Source organism: Myotis myotis, unplaced genomic scaffold (assembly GCF_014108235.1).
Source record: "Myotis myotis isolate mMyoMyo1 unplaced genomic scaffold, mMyoMyo1.p scaffold_m19_p_1, whole genome shotgun sequence".
NCBI classification, from domain to species: Eukaryota; Metazoa; Chordata; class Mammalia; order Chiroptera; family Vespertilionidae; genus Myotis; species Myotis myotis.
Window position 1 is genome coordinate 97,890,463 of NW_023416313.1, and position 24,384 is coordinate 97,914,846.

At 39.8% G+C, this 24,384-nt stretch overlaps 1 protein-coding gene across 7 annotated transcripts in view; it reads right to left on the minus strand.

The window, feature by feature from the left end:
• The window catches only part of CACNB2 (calcium voltage-gated channel auxiliary subunit beta 2), a 361,380-nt gene that overhangs the window by 126,900 nt on the left and 210,096 nt on the right, over positions 1-24,384 (minus strand). For 6 of the 7 annotated variants that reach the window (XM_036345615.1, XM_036345595.1, XM_036345642.1 and 3 more), the window contains one exon: positions 4,011-4,130. In XM_036345615.1, the coding sequence (XP_036201508.1) occupies positions 4,011-4,130 (120 nt within the window). Of the gene's footprint in view, positions 1-4,010; positions 4,131-4,952; positions 5,383-24,384 lie in introns of those variants that run through there. The other variant, XM_036345625.1, reaches the window with a different exon arrangement.

Genomic DNA, 24,384 nt, shown 5'->3' on the forward strand with positions numbered 1-24,384 from the left:
GGCTCTTTGGCCCCTTGAGTGTGGCTCTTCCACAAATACCACGTGCGGGCGCGCGTACAGTGCGATTGAAACTTCGTGGCCCATGCGGAGAAGTCGGTTTTCGGCCTGGGTGAGTCTATTTTGAAGAAGTACTGTTGATATTTGGCTCTTTTGACTAATGAGTTTGCTGACCACTGCAGACCACCTACTGTATGATTCCATTTATATGGACTACCCAGAATAGACAAATCTGTGGAAGCAGAGTGGAATAGTGGTTGCCTAGGGCTAAGAGGGTTGGAAGAAATGGGGAGTAACTGCTAATTTAGAATATGATATTTCACTGGGTGGAGGGGTGGGTAATAAAAATGTTCTAAAATTGATTATAGTAATAGATGCATAACCCTGTGAATATAAAAACCCCTGAATTGTGTACTTTGAATGAGTGAATTATAGCTCAAGCTGTGTGTGTGTGTTTTTTTTTTTTTTAAAAAAAACAATGTGGGAATAAATTAAATTCACATATTACTTGTCTTTAAGGCATAATCGAAGAGCACCAGCTTGAATAAGGCAAGATATGCAAAATATGCCAAAACTGGATCAAACTGTGCATTTGTGATCAGAAAACACCAAGTTAAAGAAAAGTCATGTTTGTTGATATTTATTTGCCCCCAAATTAATATAGAATCTGTTCACTGTGAAGTTTACCAGTTTAAGAGAAGACATAACAAAGTGCAGTGAAAAGCACTGGGTTTTACCGGGAGCACAGAGTGCCTGGTTATATAAACTTTTGTAGGTCACTTAATTCCAGAAGGCAGTGTCTCTAGCTTCACTACTTGCTAATCACCTTATTTCACAGGCGTATTCTTAAGGCAATTAGTGGGTAATGTAGTTCACATTTATAGTGGGGCAGGATCTGCAAGTGCCGCTGGGGTTTATTCCAGGCATTTACACAGACCTATTGAGCATGATCTGCAGGGTGAATTAAGGCACCCACTTACAAAATCTTCCTGTTGGAGAGATGCTATGATTACAAAATAAATCCATAAAACTTTGATTCTTTCACAATGGATGTGCAGTGTTTTAAACTATCTAAAATTAAATGATGAATTCATATGTTTTTCAACTTTAAAGCTGCCTTTTGAAATAGGTCTCAAAACAGGTATAACGATATAAAGGCACGGTGGAGGGGAACAGACAAAAACAATCTAATGGATGGGCCACCTGCAATCCCTCTGCATTTCGTCTTCAAGGATACTGTAACTAATAAATCAGATTTACCAAGCCATGATTTTAACATAAAGTAAAATCCTACTCCTATCTTCTTTCAGATATAAAATTCACACTTAACCAGCTGAGTACATCAAAGTTTTAAGATATTGACCTAATTTTTTTTAATACATTTTATTGATTTTTTACAGAGAGGAAGGGAGAGGGATGGAGAATTAGAAACATCGATCAGCTGCCTCCTGCACACCTCGTACTGGGGATGTGCCCGCAACCAAGGTACATGCCCTTGACCAGAACCTAACCCTGGACCCCTCAGTCTGCAAGTCGATGTTCTATCCACTGAGCCAAACCGGTTAGGCTGACCTAATTTTAAGAAAGGAAAACAGATGCAAATAAACTATGTTCACTAAACATACTAAGTAGCCCTTCAATTATTTTTGCTTTTGTTTTAAATTCTCTTTATTTTCTCCCATCTTCTACATTATTTGTAACTATAAACTTTTTTTTGTCTGTATGATGAGCAACATAACCTGGTTTGATTTAGGACCAATATTTTGATCCATGCTGGTTTGAAAGATACTTAAAAATTCTATGAAGCTGTGCCACTTAACTCAGGACCTTGTAGCAGTCATGGACAAAACTGTGCCAATCAGAGAACCGAAGACTTTGAAAACAAAATCTGTAAGGCTTTGGATTGTATGATGATGTGGTATAAACTGGAGAAACTTTAACTGTAGTATGTGAAAATCACATGAAGAAATTAGTGCAAATAAAACACTCTTTGTTTCTGAAATACAAACTTATTTCTTTTCTTGGCTTTTCTCTTTGCACTTCCGTACAAAATGTAGAATGTAGACTTCAGCTTCTAAATTGCAACATTTACTAGCTACACTGCAAACCTGTGGCAATTAGCTTCACTGGAGTACATTCATTATTTAATTTTCTTCACTGTTTAATTTCACCTACATAATTTTTATTCTAATAAAATTTAACAAGAGATCTACCCTGTTAACAAATGTTGAAGTGCACAGTACAGTACTGCTAACTAACTATAGGCACAGTGAGGTACAGCAGTTCTCTATAACTTATTCATCATGCCTAACTTTATGATATTGAATAGCATCTCACCACTTCTTCCTCCTCCAGGCCCTGGCAACTCTACTCTCTGCTATGAGTTTGACCTCGTTAGATACCTCAGATGAGTGAAATCACACTGTGTTTGTCCTGTGACTGGCTTATTTCACTGAGCATAGATGTCCTCTAGCTTCATCCATGTTGTCACATCATAATGTTTTAAATCAGTGGTTCTCAACCTTGGCTGCACATTAGAATCACCTGGGAATCTTTTTAAACTCCTGATCTTGGAGGATGAGGCCCAGAAATCAGGATTTTAAAAAGATTCCCAGGTGAGTCTAATGTGCAGCCAAGGTTGAGAACCACTGTTTTAAATGATTAACTTTGGTAGAGCAGATGACCTGATAACAACTGGGCAACACCTGGCTTCATCAGCTCCCTGCTCCTCTGGGTGGTCTTGCAGTCAAGACTATATCACACCTGGCCATGACTTCCTTGCCCACTGAGGTGAGAACACTGTTGTGATGTATGGAAACTGCTTCTCAAGAGTCATGGCCTCCTGGCAGTTCCTCTGTAAACTGTGATGGCAGCTGTGCTAGAGGTCATGAATATTACATAAGGGCTGTCCATGCTTTCAACCCAGAATCTCCAAGTCATGATTCCCATAGCAACACACCGAGATTTTACTCATCTCAGAGATGCAGCAGCCAGCATAAGTATTCTAATGTTACCCTCGATTTGTTAGCAAGAGCAACACAGTACTTCTTTTTCAAAGCAGTAATTCTTTTCAAAAGAAAACCAACAGCTGTGTTCAAGTATGTTCACTTAAAAGTTACTGAGTATCACACACAGCAAGGTACCTTAAAACTGAACAACAACCTAGGGATGGGGAACGTCCGACCCGAGGGCCATATAAGGCCCAAGAAATCATTTGGCCTGGCCCTGCCAAGGCATTAGGAGTGAGTTCGTTAAATGTTTGACCAAATAGAGCAGGCTAGTTTTTAAGCTGATAATTTTGTATGGCCCGCAAATGATGTTATAAATATCCAAATGGCCCTTGGCAGAAAAACGGTTCCCCACCCCTGATTTAGAAATGACTACATGGGAAAAAGAATTTAATTCATGACAATTAGTCAAATCTAATAGGGTCTCAGCTAAATTCTGTACTTATATATTTCATATCTGATTTTCAGTTCCCCTTCCACATACATATATATGCATTTTATTATTATAGGATAGAAGAAACATTTTCAAATAATAAAATCCGTTGTTGCTTTATTTTGAAAAACGCAATGTGAACCATTTTTAAAAAACATATAAGAAAATAATATTATAAAGCACCTATGGAGTAAAATTTGGGGGAAAGACTATTCAAATAAATACCAAAATAAACATCAACTTGAATAAAGTTTGTTTTTCTGAACAGAGAAAGGGTCTGCTGGAAAAATAAGGCAAAATAATTTTAATATTAGATACTGTTTTTTTCTTCTGGTATAATCAGGAATCCTTTTGTGTGTCTAAATGAGCCATATACCATGGACACACGTTGCTTGAATTATAAAATAACGGAACGCAAGACCACTCATATATCACACTTCCCTTTTCTACTAGGTAAAGAAAATAATCTCACTTTTTGTACCTCTCTTAAACCAGACACACTTCCACAGGTGGTACATCACGGGCCCAGCACACTGGCGGAGAAAGAGCTTGGCAGGGAGAAATGATTTTACCTTTGCCTTTTCCAACTGGGCCTGGGCCTGCCGTTCTGCTTCTCTGCGCACCGCCTCCCGGTCTTCCTCCAAAGACACATCTGAATCGGATGGACGGCTGGTGTAGGAGTCTGCCGAACCCTGGAAAGGGAAATTTACATTTTAAAATAGATTCCATCTATGACGTTTGCGTTGGGAATGTTTCATCGACACTACAGTGAGCTTCCTAGATTTTGCCCCAAGTTCCTGAAAAGAGGAGAAAATAATCCACCTCGTGACAAACCATCTAGAAAAATCATGCTCTGGTTTGCAGACCATTCACTAGGGTAGCTGTGCCTACCAAGTTACCATTCCTTCCCCAGCTTTATGTTCCCATTAATGTCCTTTCTGGAAGACAGAACAAGTCCCTTTACACCAGCTCCGTGGTGCAGTGCAGAGCTGAAGGGCGCAGATGGGTTTCAAGGATAGCTTCAAGAACAATCTGCACGTAAGGCAAGTAGTTACACCCAGAAAGAAGGCACTGCTAATAAAAAACATACCCGAAAGGTAAAGGAGTTATAAACCTCAACTCTCCAAAACCTCACTACTGTGACCTGACTCCACTTTAATCTTAAGCATCCTTTTCACCTTTTTATTCACCTGATACCGCCTCTGACAAAACTGTAAGACACAGCAGTCGGCTCCACGCAATCTTTAAGCAACACATTTTTTCCCCCAATACCTTTAAACAGATATTAACAAAACCTGTCTGCAGAAAACACCTGCCCGGGATTTATCTCCTTTGGCAAATAAACCATGACACAGGAAAAGGAGCTCAGAAAATGACAGGACTTTCCCTGGCTCCCGCTCTTGCAATCAGGATCCTATTACTGAATATAAAGGAGCCCGTGCCAGCACTCACTCCAATAACAGCAAAAGCAAAGGCGAAATAGCGTCTCCCCATACGCAAGCCCCGGAGCTTACACAGATATCCGAGTTCTTCAGCCTTCCTCCCTTGGCTCTTTTCAGAAGCCTGATCCAGGTGGCCTTCATTAGCCAGACAGCGCCTTTCCCATCCGCAGCTGCAGCCCCGGGCACGGATCCTCAGCGCGCGCGGAGCCCTGCGGAGCAGCCTCCGCGCCTTCCCCAGCCATGCTCCGGCCAAGCCCCTCTTCTCAGTCCCTTCCTGCCTCCGGGGCTCGCACTCCCTACCCCGGGGGACTCCGATCCGAGGGGATTCTTATCCTCCCATTCCAGAGGGGGAAACGAACACTGGAACGCTCTAGGTTGCTTTAAAAATAAAGAGCACCTCAAGTGCGGTCAAAGACAGGCACCAACTCGTTCTGAAACTTAATGTATCTTCCTACCCTGCAGAGTCTCTTCCTGCTCATAGATTGCTAAAGGAAATTGGTTGCAAGAGAACCTTAAAAAAAAAATCAAAGCACCTAGTGCAAGACGTATGCAGTGACATTTGCAAGTGCAAAGTTCAAGCCTTATCTTCAGCGATCTGGAGTGGGAGGCGGAGGACGCACGCACCGCACTGGGCATGCTCCATAGGTAGCCTTTCCAGGCGGATGCTCACATCACGCACACCGTTAGTCTGTGTCAAATTGCCATTTGCATCCGAAGTGTAAACAGCTGGAAAGGGTTTTGGTTCTATAGTAACCGGCACAAGGTCTGTTTGTCATGTTTATGTTTCAGATAAAACATTCTCTCAAAAAGACAGCATGTAATCTTTTCATGTAAGGATCCATTTCCATTAACCTGCTTACAGAAAGTCTATCCTATGCCACAAGGCAATGCATAGACAATATTATGTACATTATTGGACAGCAAAAATCAAATAATGCTCAGCAACTGTCATAGCATACTGCTCTTGCTTGCTTGTGACTTCCCAAGCAAGATGCAAGAGAGAAATTTTCACATTTAATTAGGACAGGAGAGGAATCACAGCTCCAAGCCATGAGCTTCACTGAGCTCAAAATGACTTTGAAATGCTTCTCCCACTGAGAAACTACCGCTTGAAATAAAGTCACCAGAATACATAACTGTGTGAATTGTTATCACAATAATTATGAAGAAGATTCAATGCTCGGTTGGTTTATTAGCTTGAGTTAGGAGTCATGAAACAATTCAGTCCAAATTCGTCTTATGAATAAGACAATTGAGATTTGAGAAGGAAATGTATTTAAGTTTTTAATATCCTGTAGTAGTGGAATTACATTTTTAAAGTTTATTTATAAACTTTTTTCAGGTTTCTTAAAGAAAACAAAATTCTATCATTGCCTTCTAAGCTGCATTTTTGTTTGAGTGTGGTAAGGGAGTTACTTTGTAAAGTTTTATGTAAATGAAAGAAAACCATTCTTAAGAATTTCTCCCTTTTCCTCCCTTCCTTTCTTCTTTCATCCTTTCAACTCTGGGCCAAGACCAGTTTTCATGACATCAATGTTAGGAAATATAGTAGAATAAGAGTTTTAGAACAAAAGTAATAGATTGAATGCACCTTAATTGCGTTATAATTACATAAATTGATATTTAAAAAGATTACTTATATTGTTAGCAAGTGAATGTAAAATGCATGGAGGATACAAAGTTCATTCCAATGTTTTTGTTTAAGTAAAATTCTCAAGGGACATGCGAGTCTTTCTACACAGACACACATGCTTAGGGGCTCCCGCATCTTCCCAGACATTCCCTACAGCAGGGGTAGCACAGTAGAAAATTACCAAGAAGCACAATTACGCCCCATAAAGGGCCTCAGTCCCCACTGTCATTGCGCTGGCTGGCATTTTAGACCCAATCACTCTGCCAAAAGCTCAGGTCACACCTCCTCGAGGACACACAATTCTGTCATAAAGAAACCCATAATGACAGGAAGAGGATTAACACACACAATGTATGTGGTCTCTCTCCCTTTTAAACAAAATAAGATTTTAAAAGTCCTTTGCTAATAATCAGAGGTAGCTTTTAATTGCACAGTCATTTTGAGACCTGTTTCCAAGCTTACATTGTTTAAAACAAAACCCTCTACTACATCGACGTTGGCAATTATCTTTTGAATATTTGCAACACTCTATTAACCTTTAACGATTTTACAATATGAAATATGACCATGAACTGTAGCTTATTAGTGGAGCGTATAGGAGCCACATTATTTTCACACCTTGTACCTGTAATAGTATATACTTTAAAAATACTTTTTCATTATAGAAGTTACATATCCCATAGTAAAAAGAGGAAGACACAAATGAGGTCACCTTATATATCCTCTCACCAAAGAGAGCCACTATTAAATGGTAGCATGGTGGCCTCCAGAGTTCCTGAGATTTTGAAAGTCACCCTCCCAACATGTGCATTACAATTAATCTCCTTCCTTCTGGGAGTGTGGCTACGTGCAGTTAAAAGTGATACATCTAATTAAGCTTTGCCTTTGGTACCATATGGACTTTCTGGGTCATTCTGCCTCAAGTTGTCTTTAGTCAAGAACAGCTGGCAGTCATCTCCATTAACTCCAGAACAGGTTTATTACAAGATGTACTCTTGATCTCTCGCGTTCCTACTGGCCTTTTGTGGTATTTGTCCTTACAGGTACATCACACGGTCAGCTACCCACGTTTCCTTTTCTGCATCTTAATGTTCTTATTCCTCATTGTACGGTCCCAAAATACAACTAGCACCTAATGTCTACCAATAATTCATTCAGAATCTTCTATTTTTATCCTCAGAACTCTCACTCCAAATACGTGTTCTTTGCTTTTAGGAAATTTTATTTTAATGGGATTAAATTATACTTTTAGCTACTCTTCAACTTCTGTTTCTTTCCTCTAAACACTTTTATGTCAAGTATTGGCACAAATATTATCACCTTTTCCCTTAAGCATTTTTGTTTTGGTATTTATAACTTGCTTTTCTGATGTTGTACTCTTCTGTTTAACAGTCATATATTTCCAGCATCAGTTATCTTCAGTGTTCTCTTGTTTTATCTTTTAAAGCCAAAAGGATAAGAGTCATACACCTATTCAGGAGGGATATTTTTGATCCCAAATTGTTCATCTATTTCTGTGCAAAATTTTCATATGAAGTCTAAAGCAAAGCTCTTGGGCAAAATCAATTTCTAATAGTATCCTAAGGTCACCAAATTCTAGACAAAGCTATATCCAACCAAACTATGTCAGGCTTCAAACGACCTTCTCAGGTAGAGGATTATGTTAAATCAACGGCAAATCTGACTTGTTTCTTCCTGACCTGCCATGGGATAAGACAGACTTCCACTGCCATCGTGGTCCGGCCCACATTTTTAAAGGAAAGCATTATGGGATAGACTTCTGAGAACAAGGTCTGAGGGGAAAAGGTCTGTCTCGTATTGTCTGCTTGTGTTGGCTGGGGGTGATAATTCCTTCATTTCTCCTACTGTCATCTCTTCCCACAGTTTAAAATAATTAACTTTATTTTTTTTCTGTGAAGAGATCTGGGTCTCTCTAAGAAAATGAATTGCTCTTCATGCTTTGTTGGTTTCTTCAGAAACAAAACCATGCACTTTTAGGTTGTATGAGTTCCCTGTAAATGTTGGAGATTAAACCCTTATCAGAGATAACATTGGCAAATATGTTCTCCCATGCAATGGGCTTTCTTGTTGTTTTGTTGATGGTTGCTTTTGCTGTGCAGAAGCTTTTTATTTTGATGTAGTCCCATTTGTTTATTTTCTCTTTAGTTTCCATTGTCCTAGGAGCTGTATAAACAATCCAATAAAAAAAATAGGCAAAGGACCTAAATAGACACTTTTCAAAAGAGGACATACAGAAGGCCAAGAGACATATAAAAACATGCTCAAAGTCACTAATCATCCGAGAGACGCAAATCAAAACAACAATGAGGTACCATCTCACACCTGTCAGAATGGCTATCAACAACAAATCAACAAATGACAGGTGCTGGCGAGGATGCGGAGAAAAAGGGACCCTCGTGCACTGCTGGTGGGAATGCAGACTGGTGCAGCCACTGTGGAAAACAGTATGGAGTTTCCTCAAAACACTAAAAATGGAACTCGCATTTGACCCAGTCATCCCACTTCTAGGAATATATCCCAAGAAACTAGAAACACCAATCAGAAAGGATACATGAACCCCTATGTTCATAGCAGCACAATTCACCATTGCTAAGATTTGGAAACAGCCTAAGTGCCCATCAGCAGAAGAGAGGATTAGAAAACTGTGGTACATCTACACAATGGAATACTACACTGCTGTAAAAAGGAAGGAACTCCTACTATTTGCAACAGCATGGATGGAGCTGGAGAGCATTATGCTAAGCGAAATAAGTCAGTCAGAGAAAGATAAATATCACGTGATATCACTCATTTGTGGAATGTAATGAACAACATAAACTGTTAACAAAAACAGATCCAGAGACTGAGAAGCATCGATCAGACTGTTAAACCTCAGAGGGAAGGCAGGGGAGGGTGGGGGTAAAGGGGAGAGATCAACCAAAGGACTTGTATGCATGCATATAAGCCTAACCAATGGACACAGACACCAGGGGGGTGAGGGCATGAGCGGGGGGTTGGGAGGGGGCGATGCAGGAATAAGGACACATTTCTTAATCAATAAAGAAAAAAACCGTGCACTTTTCACTGATAATGAGCATTTCTGACACTAAAAATTGAAGAAACAGTGTTCCTGACACTACATGATGTAGGCTATTGAGACGAAGCACATTTTCATTGCTACTGTATACTTCAGTTTGTAATTGTCACATCATTTCGGCTCAAATACATCTAGTAATGAAATCTCAAATGTGACGGGCCTACCTTTTGGCTTAATGTCAAAAATATTAACAGAAGTAAAGGTAATCTACCTAAGTTCATCCCTGTGTGGTACTTTTATGATTGTGTAAAAGCTAAAATGATAGCTTTTATTTTCTCAAGAGCATTGGAAAATTTATAAACTTTGTGTGGTTATAGTATGTATTGACATTAAATTGTACTGAAAAATAAACCCCAAAACAAAAAAACATGCATTTAGAACTATAAGTGCTGTAACTGTAGATAAATGCTGGGAATATGATTGTGAGAAGGATTAAAGCTTTCTTTCCATCGTGGAACTTGATATTCTAGTGAAAGAGACTAATTTTTTTAAAAGTTATCAAAAGACAATTATAATGAAAAAAAAAATAAAACAGGCTGAGATAAAATAATGGTGGTAGGAAGACTCTAGTTTAGCTAGGATGATATGACACTAGAAGGTGATATTTAACCCAAAAGATAAAGAAAAAAATTAGCCCTGGAATATTTTGAGAAAAGAGATGTCTAAGTAGAGAGAACAGCATATGCTAAGGCCTTGGACAAGGAAAGCTTAGTGGTTTGAAAAAGTGAAAAGAAGTCAGTATAGGTAGCATGGTACTTTTCAGGAGTATTTAAGATCTCTCCCCAACCCCTCTCCTCTCTTTCTCATCCTACAATTAGATACACATTCAAGCACACCTAGAATTGGGAATCCTTTTTGTTTACATAGCATCACTTCACAGAAAAACTACTTACACATATTTTATTTTCTTAATTAGAAGTGGTATTTAAATTGCCAGTAAATTCCACTTTATTGGAACAATCACGTCTTCTGAGATTTAAACAAAGTTCTTTGATTGTCTTCCTTCTAAATCCAGTACTATCTCTTGAAGGCTAAAGTCAGTAAATTTTTGAGATTATTCTATATTATTCTAATAATGAGGGCAATCAATTTATTTCTATTAGACTATGTATATGAATAATAATTGCTAATTTTTAGTGATTGCATACACTATGCTAATGTGTTGGTTCAGAAGCATTAAATAATTAATCTAATTATCTCAATTTTTACTCATTAAAAAACCCAGGCATAGAGAAATGAAGATACCTGACTAAGGTTATAAAACTAATAATCAATGGAGGTTGGGGTACTCTGAATTCAAGTTCCATGTGTATATCACTTCTTAAAAATAAAAGCTAGAACATATCTCTAGCTGCAACTGATATTTCTATTAATCAAAAACATCTCTGTCTGTCTTTCAGGGACACTTATAACCATTTCTAATGGTCATAAATGTCATGATGAAATATCTTTGCTAAATTTGGTTCTCTCTCTCTCTCTCTCTCTCTCTCTCTCTCTCTCACACACACACACACACACACACACACACACACACACACACACACACACACACACACACACTCACACATACACGCACAGCTTCTCAAATTTATCTTCCCAAAAGGCAGTGAAAGTACAATGAGGGTTCAATAAAACAGATAATTTGTCAATGTAATGCTGTTTTGTGGAAAGAAGGATTCAAAGAGTTGGCTGCTACCCTGAAATTTTCCTCACTTCAAAGTAGCTCAAAATTGTAAAGCATTCTTTTCATTATTTATCTACAATGGAAAGTACATAAGTAGAACAAGAAAACAATGGAAGTCAAGAAACTGGCTATTTAAATGTTTCTCTCTTCCCTGAAAATGAACATAACTTGGCAAGCTGGCCTTCAGTAGCCTCTTTGGCAGCTGACGTTGCCTGAAGCTGGCTGGAATTCAAGCGTCTCCCGCGTAATCTTTCAGTTCAACAGGGACAGTTGCTAGTGTGCAACACAGAAGCTGAAGGTATTAAAGAGTGCAAACGGTAGGTCTAAAGTCAAGGTATGATGGCTATTTATATTTTGTATAAGAGCCTCTGTACAATATTTGTAAAATTTGACAGACAAAAAGAATCTTTCTCCCCACCCCCATATTTTTATTGACATTTAGAGAGAAGGAGGGAGAGGAAGAGAGAAAGAGAAACATCAATTTGAGAGCAGCACATCGATCAGCTCCTCCTGCACTTCCACTATCAGGGACCGAGCCCACAACTGGGGCACGTACCCTGACCAGGAATCACACCAGAGGCCTCTTGGTGCACAGGATGGTGCCCAACCTACTGAGCCACACCAGCCAGGTAAAAAAAGAACCATTTTGGAAAAGTTAAAATTAGATAGCCAATTTTAATGTTTTTTTAAGTTTGGATTTCAAGCATAGGACAAATAATTGCCCTTCCTAATTACAATACAGCATTGTGTGTGTGTGTGTGTGTGTGTGTGTGTGTGTGTGTAGGGGGGGTTTAGGCCTTTCAAAAATATTTATGGATGGTGATAGATGACAAGAATTTTTCATTCTAATATCATTTATTACAAAAAAACCTTCATCTTTCAGTCATGAAAATGGGAATGAGCAGGCAAGAAGAAGAAAAATAGTGCCTGGGAGAGGTGGACTTTCTCAAAAGATCGCTAACACATTAAATGAGAGAAAAGGAATGAATGAATCATGTAAGAAATTTTTGGTATAGGAATTCATGGTGGGTATAGAAACTCTGCATGGACATCACTGCCATTAGCCATGGACATCACTACCATTAGTCTTTCTACAGAATCATTCCAATCAGCATACATACATGTAGTATTTCTCTTTGCCCAAGAAAACTGTCCTTAACTCCATTTCCTTGACAGCTCCTACCCTATTTCTTTGTTCTTCTTTGCAGAAAAAAATGGCTCAAAGAAGTTGCCTGTACTCACTCCAATTTTTCTCTTTCAATTCTCCCTTTGGCCTACTCTCTTCCATCACTCCACCAAAACTACTCAAGGTCATCAATGATATGTGGCTAAATGCAGTAGTCAATTCTCAGTGCTCATCTTAACTTAACCATCAGTAGCATTTAGCATGGCTATTTAATATTATTCCCCGTTCTTTATTCACTTTCTCAACTTGGCTTCCAAGAAATCTCTCTCTCTCTCCTTCTACCTGTTACTCTTTCTCTTACCTGTTGGCTGCCCCTTCTAAGTCTCCTCTTCCACTCATTTCCTACACCCTCCACTCACACTATACAACCTCCTTCTTTCAGCTCCACCCTCACTGGTCTCCCTGATGTTCCCCACAGGTACAAGGAATGTTCTCTCCTTCGATTTTCATAGGCCTGCCTATCATCTCCTTCAAGTCTACTCAAACATCACCTTCTCAAAGAGGCTTTCTGGGACCATCCTGTTTAAAACTGTAACCCTACTGCTCTCCCCAGTCTCTCTAATCTCACTCTGTCCTACTTTTAAAAAATAGTGCTTATGCTTTCTAACAGACAGTATAATTTGTTAAGTTTATTGTCTAATGCAGGGGTGGGCAAACTTTTTGACTCGAGGGCCACAATGGGTTTTTAAACTGGACCGGAGGGCCGGAACAAAAGCATGGATGGAGTGTTTGTGTGAACTAATATAAATTCAAAGTAAACATCATTACATAAAAGGGTACGGTCTTTTTTTTTTAGTTTTATTCATTTCAAACGGGCTGGATCCAGCGTAGTTTGCCCACGGCTGGTCTAGTGTCTGTCTCCCTCCAATAGAATATAACATTCATGAGGGCAAAGATTGTGTTTTGTGTTGTTCACTCATTCATCCCAGTGCCTAGAATAGTGCCTGGCATGGAATACATGCTCAGTGAACATTTGTTGAATGAAAGAATAAGGGTTACTAGAGAGAGCCTATTCTCCTTCATGTCCTATATCTTAAAGCTCTTCCACTATACGAGGTCCTTTTTAGCATTCTTAAACATTTCTAAATTTTCCTATACATTCTTATGCCTCTTCCAAAAGCAACAACAACAACAAAAAGCATCAACAGTAATCTGACTGACCCATAGTGAGTGGCCAATAAATATTTTCTATAGTGAGTAAAAGAATCAAGCAAAGACTTCAGCCTGAAGATATAATATTTGGTGTTTTATAATAAACCTAAGTAACTAGCAAATTCGTTAACTTAGTGTAAATGTCAACCATAGGTCAGTTGGTTAAACAAACCTGTTCCATAACAAAAGCAAACCACTCACACAAAAAAAGTAATTACATTGAAAGTTTATAGAGCATCCATCTTCCAAGGAATTTAAGAGACATTTTATATTTTGAAAAATATGATTAATGCTTATGTTCTAGGAAGCTTCTTTTCCCATTAACTCCACTTCTTCCTCCAGGGACTCAAAGTTCCAATCCTAAAGCTGCTAATGACTCATTGTGTAGCCAGAGGCCAGTCATGTAAGTTTTCCCCAGGCTAACCCCCACAGAATGAGTATGCTAAATCAAAGCTACTAGAAGGAATATTCTTGAAAATGTTCTTGCATATGGTTCAAAATTGTAAGCATGACATACTATATGACTATTTAGTACTGACTGCCACTTCTCATGCAGTACCCTGTTTCTATGGGGATAGAACTTAAATTCACAGCAGAAAACGTGACCATACATACTTCTAGTAAGACAGAATGTTTAAAAAGATCCAGCCAGCAAGGAGGAAGATATTTTTCCTGGCAATCTTGAGTAGCATATTTAAAGGAATGCAACTGACTAACTGAAGAAATATAAAATCTGGGACAACTCAGTGGGCTCTCTACCACTAAATAAAGGTTACATCAAAAGATGGCATGACCAGCTGTGAGCCTTTCCTTGCGTGGCAGAACAATCAAATAGCAAATCTTGGCCTTTCAGGGCGAATTCTGCCAGGTGGCAATGAACAGTCAATCCACAGACATTTAAGGAGAGTAATCATATGCATCCTCCAAGGGACCACACAGCTGTGAAAAGGGACATGATGTCAGTCCTTAAAGATCTGACCTCTAAAACTTTCTTTGTACATACAGAAGCTATGCTAACGGATAAGAAAACCTGTAAGAAGTCAATAGATACAGACAGAGGTTATGAATTTAAAAATTCACAAACTTCTCAACTAGTCACAAACATCCAGAAGAGGTGTTCAGCCTCTAAATTAAACACAACCCCAATTCCTCATTAAATTAGCCCTATTTTTAGCAAAGTGACAATTCACAATGTTGTGAGGAGGCATGAAAACTGATGCTTTCCCATCTTGGTGGTTTTTTGACTTTCATACAATCCTTTGGGAAAACAATGGTTTTTTTTTATTTGTAACTAAATATGTAGACTAACACATATCTAGACTAATGATTTCACTTCTGGGACATAGCTTACAATTCTTAAATTATGGTCTATACACTTAATAAATTATACAAACCTTAATAATAGTTATAAGGCCAAAGAGCAAGTAGACATATTTATAATGATTATATTTGATAAGAAATATTTAAGAGCCTGAATCACTTCTAAAAGTACATATACATAAGTAGATAAAAATACTGGGAGTATACAAAAATGACAGAAGAAATAAGGTTGGATTGTGTTTTTGTTTTTAAATTTCAGGGCTAATTTAAAAACTTTTCTGTAATGTTATCATTTTTATGAATAGAAGTAAATTTTATTACAATTGAAATGTCCAGCAAAATACCCTGGAAATATTTTTGGTGTTGCAAAAAATAGAGTTTTCAGAGACATATTTTCTCTGATTGGTTGATTTAACTTTGATAGTTTTTGCACGTGGGGAAGGAAACAAGCTCTGGATCTCCTCATAGACCCTTTACGCCCATTGAAAAAACGTTGCATTATATCAGATAGGATACAGGAATTAAAAGAAAAGTACTTAGACATGAAATGCTAATATTTTCAAGTACTGCATTACTCTATAGAAAATGTATTAAGATAATTATTTTAAACATCCATGGAAACACGAGGCTTTTCTCATATGACTTTAAATACTTTTTTTGGTACCAGGTTAAATACTTAAGCAGGCCAAATGAGTCTGTAATTTGGTGGTAAATTGTTAATATTCTGCTCTAAGAGGCTCACCTTCCAGAAAGATATGACTTTGGCTCAGAGAGATTTTATATTAAAAATAGGCTACACGATCAGGGATTTGGCTGGAAAGCGCCAGTGGTATGGAGCACTTAATAATAAAGCACCGAAAAGTACCCTACTGACCTAAAACAGTTAATGCATCCCGTTAAGCAGCTAACCTGCCTTCAGGGGTGATTTAAGAACGATAGAGACAATCTGGTTCACACTAATCTATGTTAAGAAGTAGGCTGCACATTTTAGAATGTTTCGCTGGAAATATAACCAAACTATTGGTTTTATTAATAAAAATACTGATATCAGAAAATCCAGATAATGTTAAGAACATTTAACAAAACATGGGACATAGACACTTGATAAAAAGCAATTCATATAATATTTCCTATTTCAGAAATAAGAATTTTTTTTATATATTTTATTGATTTTTTTACAGAGAGGAAGGGAGAGAGATAGAGAGTTAGAAACATCGATGAGAGAGAAACATCGATCAGCTGCCTCCTGCACACCCCCTACTGGGGATGTGCCCGCAACCCAAGTATATGCCCTTGACCGGAATTGAACCGGAGACCTTTCAGTCCGCAGGCCGACGCTCTATCCACTGAGCCAAACCAGTTTCGGCAGAAATAAGAATTTTTATTGCAAATATTCAATACATAGTATCATCAACTGAATATGGCACCATGTATTGAATATTTGCAATACAAATATTTACTTCTGTATCCCCAACAGTCACATGTTGAAACCTAAATGCCCAATGTGATGATATTTGGAGGTGGGGCCTTTGGGAAGTGATTGAGTCATGGGGGTGGATCTCTCATGAATCAGATTAATGTTCTTATTAAAAAGACTCCAGAAAGCTTTCTAGGCCTCCTTCTCCTATGTGAGGACACAGAGAAAAGGCGGTCAGCCGGCCATCTATGAACCAGAAAGCAGGCTCTCATCAGACACTGAATCTCCCAGGGTCTTGATCATGGACTTCCTAGCCTCTAGAACTGTTAGAAATAAATGTCTGTTGTTTATAAGCCACTCAATCTCTGGTGCTTTATTACAGCAGTTCAAATGACTAAGAGACATGCTATTTTAAGTTTAAAAGTATATTGAACTTCAAGGATGGCAAAGCTTTCATCAAGCAGGGCAAAATAGCTTGTCAATTTGGTAAAGATTAGAAAAGGCCTCTTACTGACCACCGCCTGGCACCCTTTCTCTATGGCTTGGTGATTACTGTTTCATGTGCTGGTAGAGCATGTTTATCTCTCTCTATAAAACCCTAATATGCAAGTAGGCCAAATGGCCGAACAAATGAACAACCGAACAATCGGTCACTATGATGTGCACTGACCACCAGGGGGCATGTGTGGAACATGGCGGGCACTGGCCGCGGTGGGATGGTGGAGCAGGTAAGCGGGGGTGCCAGACCAAGGTGGGGCACCGGTTGCTGTCATCGGGGCAAACCTCTGATGTTTATTGAAAATTCTTTGCTCCTGCGCTTCGTGGTCCTGCCCATCGCTTACACCTGCTGCTGGTGCTGGAGCCACTGCTTGCACCCACTACCGGTGCCCAGAGCTGGCCCCAATCGCTCAGCGCCATCAGCGAGTGTGAGCAGCGGCTGCCGGCCCTGATCGCCCCTCAGGGGTTTTCCACCTCCCCCGGCTCCTATGGAGTGATTGGGGAAGCAGCTGCCTCTTGCACCACTGGCAGTGCCAGCCCTGCTCACACCCAGTGCTGGCACCAGTCTTAATCACTCTGTGCCATTAGGGGGTGTGAGCAGGGCCAGCACCATCAGCTCATGGGAGTGGCGGTAGCGGTGGCAGCAGGAGCAGGGCTGCCAGCAGACAGTGGACCAGGGGCCACAGTGGGAGGGGCCAGGTGGGGGCGGGGAGGATGGGCCGAGACCTGCCTCTGTGCCCACCACAGCCCCACAGCCTACAGTTCCTTTCAAGGTGCACAAATTTGTGCACTGGGCCCCTAGTTTTATATATCTGATGATACTACTGTTAAAAGAGACCCCAGGGAGAAGACATGACTGATTTAAACCTAGTGAGGGAGACAGACATTACAGAAATAAGAGCACAAATAATTACTCTGTGACCATGGTGATTACTGCAAAGGAGAAGCACAGGGTGTTATGAGGGAATGTACAGGGAGACTAAGAAGAGGCTTCCACAAGGAAAAGGGTATTTAGGTTGGGTTTTGAAGTTTGCAGGCAAACATTACAGAAAGAGGAACGGGACAATGTTCTAAGGCAGACGGACCAACGTGAAGAGGAGGAGGATCCAGTGGGTTTATGAAGCTAGAGCTTAATGATCAAGAGAGAAAGGCTTTTGAGAAAAGCAGATGGATATGCAGTCAGTATTTCAGGTATGAGTTGATGCATTCTATTACAGAGGGAATTAAATTATGGTGATACCATTATTTCCTTAATGTCTTCTGAATGAGTATATGGAATCAGCTTAAATGACTCTTCATCATCATGTTTATAGCCAACCATTGTTTCAGTAAGCACCTGCTCCATGCCAGGCACTGAAGATTCCTGTCCTTAAGTAGCTCACAGTACCGGGATCAACTACCAGTTGATATGTTAAAGTTACAAACATATGAGCCATATGTTTTACTACATAGAATTGAAAATCATAAATAAAACAAAAGATCAATAAAACTGGAAAAGTATCAAGCATTGAGAAAGCGTAATATATCTTGGAACTCAATAAGAAAAAACCAACAATCCTACAAAAAAAAAAAATGAGGCAAAGAAATAGGAAGAGGTATTCGCAGAAAAAGAATGCCCAATTTTAGTTATGATGTTTTTAAAAGGAGAAGAAATACCAGTATTTTTATATATAATAATAAAAGTGTAATATGCTAATTAGACTGGATGTCCTTCCAAATGAAGCCGGGGCCTCGAGGGAAGCCCGGGTCCCAGGTGCCAGAGGTAAGCCACTGGTAGCAGCCAGGGGAAAGAAAGGCCTACTCTTGCATGAATTTCGTGCATTGGGCCTCTAGTTAATATATAAGAATGTTCATTAACAAATGATGTTAAATGATATAACTGCCCATCCATCACCAGGGTAGTGGACAGTTGCATCCAATTATGTGCCATCCATATGATGGCATAATATTCAGACATTAAAATGAATAAGACAGGGATTTATGTATACCTAGCAATATGTGCTAACAGGCAACAATCTCCAAGATATATTTTATAGGTAAAAAAGAAAAAAGAAAGAGGCAAAACAGTGGGTACTGATCTGCTATCAGTTATATAACTATTATTTTTAAAACACATACCTATATTAGTAGCTAGGCTATCTCTAGAATATTTAAGTGGCTGCACATTAAAGTTACCTGGAGAAAAATCTCTGTGCCTGAGCCATATTCCAGACCAATTCAACCAGAAGCTCTGAGGGGCAGAACCAGACAGCAGTCTTTTTTATTTTTTTTTTATTATTATTTTTTTTAATATATTTTATTGATTTTTCACAGAGAGGAAGGGAGAGAGATAGAGAGAGTTAGAAACATCAATGAGAGAGAAACATCGATCAGCTGCCTCCTGCACATCCCCCACCGGGGATGTGCCCGCAACCCAGGTACATGCCCTTGACCGGAATCGAACCCGGGACCCCTCAGTCCGCAGGCTGACGCTCTATCCACTGAGCCAAACCGGTTTCGGCAACAGCAGTCTTTTTTAAAGCTCTGTGTGTGATTCTACTGTTCATTCGAAACTGAGAACTTCTATGCCTGGACACCCAAGGAACTGGTAACAATGGTTACCTTGGGGGCGGACACATGAGGTTGTGAGTGTGTTTGTTTGTTTACTGTATTCATAATACTTAAACATTTTTTAAATAAAATTACTAGGTCATTTTCTATAGAGATTTACAAAATCCATATGTTCAATTTTTGTGGTAAATTTTCCATATATATACCCATTACTTGCAATTTTTTTCAATTGAAGAAGAGGTATACTTTATTTTTATGATGAAAAATATTCAAGTTTCTTCCAAGATGTGTCCACCAATATTGGCAATACAACCCAGAGGCAGGAAGCTGACCCTGATTATTGGCGGGGGGAGGGGGGGTTGAATGACTAGAGAACTCAAAGGGACCATGGTGCCTCTTTGGCCCCGTTAACTCGGCTTCCGGAAACACTTTTTCCCTTTCTCCCAAAATGCCTTTGTAAATTCCCAATGTTAAAGGTCATAGATTTGACATAAATATCTAACATTTAAAACGGCAATCTATCAGCTACTCACGATTCCCCTTTTCCTCTTCTCACTTTCTGGCATACCATACAGGTATTTATGGATTTATTTATGGCTAGGTAACAATACGTCTTTTCTACAAAGTAGCCGTAGCCTCCAACATAGGAGTTATATAGGAGCCATCCTTAGAGCTACAGCCTCACTAAACAGCCACCTCCAAGCCCCCTACCAGCTGGTCAGTAACATACTTTAATACTAACTTAGACAAAAGAGGCTTCTTTCCAAATAGTGACCTCAGCCTTTTGGGTTACAGAAGGGCATGCTTGTGTAGTGTCTGCATCCTTGCACCTGCATATAGCAGCTTAGCCTTGAACTCTTCCATTACGATTCCCATGCTCAGAGTGCCTTGAACATCGGTGTACTCTGAACAGGGCCTCCACATTCCCATTGGCCTTGAGCCCCCGGGGTACTCTGACAGGGTCCCCGCGGGAACTTTTCCCCAGTTTTCTTGAGGTATATTGACATACAGCACTCTATAAGTTTAAGGTGTGCAGAACAATGACTTGATTTACATATGTACTCATCCCTCTGTATTCATGGGTTCTGCATCCATGGAGTCAATCAACTGCAAATCAAAATTATTTGAAAAGTTGGATGATGAGCACACAATGCAATATACAGGTGATGTAATATTGTACACCTGAAACTTATATAATCTTATTAACCCATGTTACTCCAATAATTTAATAAAAATATTTGGGGGAAAAAGTTATGTTGCTGCTGACATGTCTTAACTCTGCAGTTAGGCCTAGGATATTTGCATCTGGACTAAACACGTACATTTTTCCTGTCATTCCCTAAACAATGCAACAACTACTTAAACAGCACTTACATTATAGTATTAGGTATTATAAGTAATCTAGAGATGGTTTAAGGTGTGAGGAGGATGTGTGTAGGTTACATGCTAACACTACACCATTTTACACGAGGGACAAGAGCATCCTTGAATTTTGGTATCCACGGGGGTCTGGAATCATTCCCCTGCAGATCCGGAGGGACGACTGTACTGTGAAATGACTGCCACAGTAAGTTTACATCTATCATCTCACAGATACACAACAAAGAAAAGAAAGAAAAATAAAAATATTTTTTCCCCTTGTGATGAGAACTCTTAGGCTTTACTCTCTCTCTTTTTTTTTTTTTTTTAATATATTTTATTGATCTTCCACAGAGAGGAAGGGAGAGAGATAGAGAGTCAGAAACATCGATGAGAGAGAAACATCGATCAGCTGCCTCCTGCACATCCCCCACCGGGGACGCGCCCGCAACCCAGGCACATGCCCCTGACCGGAATTGAACCCGGGACCCTCCAGGCCACAGGCCGACGCTCTATCCACTGAGCCAAACCGGTTTCGGCAAGGCTTTACTCTCTTAACAACTTTCAAATGTATCACCCAGCACCTGTTACAGTTATGATGTGTCACATCACATCAAGGAGAGGTATTTTTAAAAAATATATATTTTATTGATTTTTACAGAGAGGAAGGGAGAGGGATAGAGAGTTAGGAACTTCAATGAGAGAGAAACATCGATCAGCTGCCTCCTACACGCTCCCTACTGGGGATCAAGCCCGCAACCGAGGTACATGCCCTTGACCAGAATCAAACCCGGAACTCTTCTTCAGTCCTCGGGCCAACGAGCTATCCACTGAGCCAAACCGGTTAGGCCGCCGTGGTCGGCAAACTGCGGCTCGAGAGCCACATGTGGCTTTTTGGCCCCTTGAGTGGGGCTCTTCCTAAGCCTTAGGAGTACCCTAATTGCTGGGGTCCAACCCCAGCAGGTCCAGGGGTCCCCAAAGGTGTGGACGGGAGTCGGTGAAGAAGGAACGACACAGAGGCAGCGTTCAGTTGATCAGCAGCCTAGCCAGGATCTCTAGCCAGGATCTCCAGCCAAGTTCTGGTCTGGATCTCCAGTGAAGTTCTGGTGTTTATTGTCTTGTTACATCCTTATTTATACCAGTTGATTTTAATCCTGTCAATTTCTATTGCAAAGGTTAGGGCGTTTCTAATCTCCATTCCAGGGAGTAAAGATTATGTAGCTTAAGCGTGATTGTTTGTAGTTAAAGTGATTAACTACCCGCCTGGCACTTAGTTAAGGAGTTTTATCCCCTCCCTGACTTCAGAGAAAAATCCCTACCTGGGGAAACAACCTTTCTCGGAGAGGTGACCTTGGTTAAAACACACAGCCACAGCGCTAAGGGGAGCAAACATATTAAGAACAGTATGCTATATACACCAGGTGCCTTGAAACATATGCTGTGCAGATGTTTCTTTCCTGCAGCGACTGTGTCAAGCAGCAAGGATGGACCGGCTTCCGGCACCTAATTAAGTTAATAACAATGTACCTACCTATATAGTTTAAGTTTAAAAAATTTGGCTCTCAAAAGAAATTTCAGTTGTTGTACTGTTGATATTTGGCTCTGTTGACTAATGAGTTTGCCGAGCACTGGTTAGGGCAAGGAGAGATATTTTTTGTTTTCTTAAGTTGAGGTTCACAACCCCAGCCAGCCCTGAACTGTGAACAGGCTGATCCAGGAAGACTCTTAATATCAAGTTACCGTGGAATCTAATAATTACAGTTCTGAATCACTAATACTAGACTGTTGCCTCAATTATATTTTATATAAAGCAATCAAATCTAGAGAAATAAGTTCTGTGTGAGCTATATAATTATAAAAATCAGAGAACTTCAGTTTGTGTCAGTGTTTTAGGTACCAAGCAATTTCAGCACTAAAATACCCAATTAACACTCATTCAGAATTAAAATGTTGACATGTCACCAAGTATGCTCTCATTAGTTGAGTATAATAATTCACATGTGAAAACTTCTACATTTCAGGATTGTATTCAGGCAGAGGGAGAAATTTACCATAATTACCTGCTGGCTTTTCGTTGTTGCTGGTTCCTGTAATTGCCCATACCCAAGTTCCCTGGTCTCTGCTCCCTGGCACCCCCACCCAAACACTTGGCTAGACCACTTCTCTAATGATCATACCTCTCTTAAACAACAGAAGCATAATGTTCAGAGATCCTAATTAACATAAAGACAATGACCTTTCAAAACAGCCAAAAGAAAGAGGTCAAGGGCCCGGTGTATTTCATAACAATCATTGTCAGTCAATTCCCAAGTCTGGGTGGAAATTTAAATATAGCATCTGAATTGGGAGTGAAGGTCAATGTTTGAGCTGGCAAGTATAATTTTCAGGAGACTCAAATAAAATAGCTTTCTACCCAGGAGCATCTAGAGTGCAGACTCAACTTTTATACCAGGCGTGCGCAGAAAGCCTCACACGTTGGCTGGTATAAAAATACCTTCAGGGTTCTAAGCACACAGATTGCCTCAGGATCCAGCCAACGACAGCTCCCGGGCTCAAGTCAGCCGCTGTCTCTTTTTGGATGTCTCATGCGCTAAGAATGGTGATCACATTATTCAGTAGCTGAAAACAATCAACAGAAGAAGAATAGCACATGACATGTGAAGATCATATAAAATTCAGATGTCAGTGTTCATACATAAGCTGCACTGGAGCAGAGCCACGCTTAGTCATTTACGTAGTGCGACTATGGCACCACAGCAGCACAGCTGAGTGACTGCCACCCAGGATGCACGGCCCCAAAGCTGAAAATACTTACTATCTGGCCCTGACAGGAAACGTTGGTCGACTTTTGTATTCTATGATATGCCAGGCTTAAAATTACAGAGCTTGCATAATATTGATATCTAATTACTAGTCAAATTATGTCTTACTCCAATTCCCCTTTTTACAACAGTAACAGAAAGGTTTATTTTGGAGGCCATATACATGACACAAGAAATTCCCTCCCCATCTCATCACTCCCTCATCAAAATTTATTTGTTCTTAAATCTGGTCTCTTAGTACACTTGATTTTCAATCCCCTGACTACCTCAACTGACGAGAAAATTGTCTTCTTCTCCAAATCTATGTCCAAGGCACTTCTCATGGTTTTCAGCATGGCAGTGAACCAGGAAAATTAAACCACCCTTCAAACATAGGCATATACAACACCATTTGTACAGGCACTTACTGTCCAGCCTTCACATCTACTGAGAGTACTGCTCAGGCCTATGAACATCAAGGTCATCGCTCAGAGCACGGGTCCCTATACATCCCAATAAAGGTCAAGGGAACTGAATTTTTACTTGCTTGCTAGCAGTAGTTTGTGATAAATATTGCCTTCCATTTCCCAGTTTCAAGGAACTAGATTATGTAGGAAAAAGAAAAAGTCTTCTTCATTCAAAAGTGGCCTTTTCTATTTTATATTGCCTGACATTTCCCCCATCCACAGCCCTGAAAGCTCAATCCAAAGGGTAAATACTGCCTCTCAGAGGATTTAGACAATGATTCATTTAACAATGGACTTCATCCCCATTAACACATTGAGATTACCTTTAAAATTTTTCATT